The sequence below is a fragment of the Lupinus angustifolius genome, chromosome LG03 (genome assembly GCF_001865875.1).
Source record: "Lupinus angustifolius cultivar Tanjil chromosome LG03, LupAngTanjil_v1.0, whole genome shotgun sequence".
NCBI classification, from domain to species: domain Eukaryota; kingdom Viridiplantae; phylum Streptophyta; class Magnoliopsida; order Fabales; family Fabaceae; genus Lupinus; species Lupinus angustifolius.
In genome coordinates, this window is record NC_032011.1 from 15,131,913 (window position 1) to 15,134,077 (window position 2,165).

At 33.1% G+C, this 2,165-nt stretch overlaps 1 protein-coding gene across 1 annotated transcript; it reads right to left on the minus strand.

Annotated features, from left to right (window-relative positions):
* LOC109342585 (cytochrome B5-like protein) lies at window positions 551-1,509 on the minus strand. The gene is made up of 4 exons (XM_019580541.1): window positions 1,380-1,509; window positions 1,221-1,264; window positions 984-1,061; window positions 551-777 (listed from the first exon to the last, which is right to left on the minus strand). Exons 1-4 carry the CDS (start codon window positions 1,456-1,458, stop codon window positions 604-606), a joined length of 375 nt encoding a protein of 124 aa, XP_019436086.1. The 5' UTR covers window positions 1,459-1,509; the 3' UTR covers window positions 551-603.

Here is a 2,165-nt window from a genome sequence, read left to right on the forward strand (position 1 = left end):
TATGTATGTATGTATATAGCAATAGCACTTACCTGTGAGCATTTTATGAAATGGTTTGCTTTCTTAAGCATTGAGCTGTATTCATCATCCATATTGGTAGACAAGATTGCTTGTACAGTAAAAGAAACATCCCAAAATTGAGAACCATTATATCCCTGATGTCATGTCATACAACTATTTGTATTCAGAATATGCATTTTTAACTAATGACAAATAATATAAATTGATGTTTAATATGCACCTGCACTTTGAAACAAATCCTCACTTTGAACCCAATACCAACATTTATATAAGCATAATAGGAATGTGACTCTTGATGTTTATTCGAAAGACGTGATGCAAAGACGTGATGAATTTAGAATGTCAGGTTAATTTTAATGGCTTGAACCCTGAGGGTCTCAGGGACCTGATATTATATAGGCATAATAGGAATCTAACTCATGACGTTTAAGGAATTTTGTGCTTCTCTTCCCTTCCAGTACCCTCGAAACCCTTATTTATATCTAGAGAATACGGTGATTGATATCAGTGATTAATGAGGGGGGAAATTGCAGAACTTCCACTCAGACCTTTGTTGGCTAATTCTAGCCATCTAACCTATAACTACAACGAGAAAACAAACATAAATCCAGAGGGAGTATCTTCATCACATACAAACAATGGGTAAAAAGGAACAGATGCATACCCGAAAAACCCTTCAGTTGAGTCATCTCCAGCATGTGCTAGAATAGCATCACCCCCTGGATGTTCTTCCACATATGGGGTAACATCATATACCTAGAGTAAAATGAAATCCAAAGAAATATTAACCGCATTTCGGTTCTAGCAGTACAAATCCTAAATCATACCATTAGTAAACAACAATGTAGCCTTAGATAGGGTTAAATGGTGAACATAAGATTTGAAACAGAAATACCATTTGGGTTGAAACCAAAGGAGTAGCACATTCATGTGAAGTATAAAACCACAATAGAATATCACACCTTGTTCTTGATGATTATCCAACAATCTGTTCTCTTGTGATGCAAAGACACTTCAGATTTACTGAATGATTTTGATTCCTGCAATAAAGATATAGTACATGAAAACATGCTAAGTTATGCTAAAAATCTGTTCTTTTCAGCTTATTTGAAAAGAAAAAAAACTTATTGAATCAGTGATTAATTAAACTATTCACTCAAATGCACCCTTAAACATAAAAAAGGGAATTAGCTATATACCTTATCTTTGTTGTTTAAGGTAGAGTGAGCATTTCCCTTTTGTCCTGAGAAAGATACAAAGAAATCAATCAGATAAACACACATATGAATAACCAAATTTCAAAACACATCAATGTAATAGTTATAAGAAAATGAAACAGAGTTAAAAAAAAGATGGACCAGATTTGTGGTGTCGTGGGATCAAAAGAAGAGCGAGTAAGAGACCAAAAAGCAATGCAAGTGCAACAATGAAAACCATATTGTGAAATTTAGAAACTTTAGTGGCAAATATAATCTAAAACAGCAAAAACAACAAGCAAAACTCAGAAATAGATAATCATCGCAAGAAGCAGAAAAGGATTCGAATAATTTGAAGAGAACTAAACCGTACAAGAAAACGAAGAAAACGATAGGAGGCCTCTTAGGCTTGTTTGGTTCTATTGAACTGACATTCATTGAAAATTAGGGATTATAATTTCTCAGATTTCTATAACTAATAATATTAGAGATTAGAGAAGCTCAAAATTAGGGATTTGAGAAACTCAAAATTAGGGATTAGAGATTTGAAACAAAAGTATAGAATTAAAAAAGGAGATGAAGTGATTTCTTACCAATATATGAATGAGCTAGGAATTCAACAACAAATGAAGTGATTTCTGGAGAGTTGTGATGAAGTGATTTCTGGATAATTAATTTTTAAGCTTTTATATTGGTGCATGGTGTGAAATTGTGAAAGTGGTGAAGTGGAGAAGAAGTGATTTTTGGAAAAGAGAAGAGAGTGATGAACGTGAAAGTGTGAAAGTGATAAATGAGAAAGATGAATGTGAATATTATTTATCATGGGCTACACAATATTAATTTTGGGCCTTATTCTTTAAATTTGCCATGGTGTCACTAAGTGTGGCAAAAAGACTGTCCCCAAATGTCTTTTGTTTTGTAGTGTTATAAAGCAAGTAACTAACATAA

Bases quoted from the DNA above. Each gene is read 5' to 3' on its own strand.
- LOC109342585 (XM_019580541.1), bottom strand. From the start codon at position 1,458: ATGGTTTTCATTGTTGCACTTGCATTGCTTTTTGGTCTCTTACTCGCT. The intron at 1,062-1,220 runs GTATATAGCTAA...TCTTTATTGCAG, and splicing joins CCTTAAACAACAAAGATAAG to GAATCAAAATCATTCAGTAA. The intron at 778-983 runs GTGTGATATTCT...ATTTTACTCTAG, and splicing joins GGATAATCATCAAGAACAAG to GTATATGATGTTACCCCATA.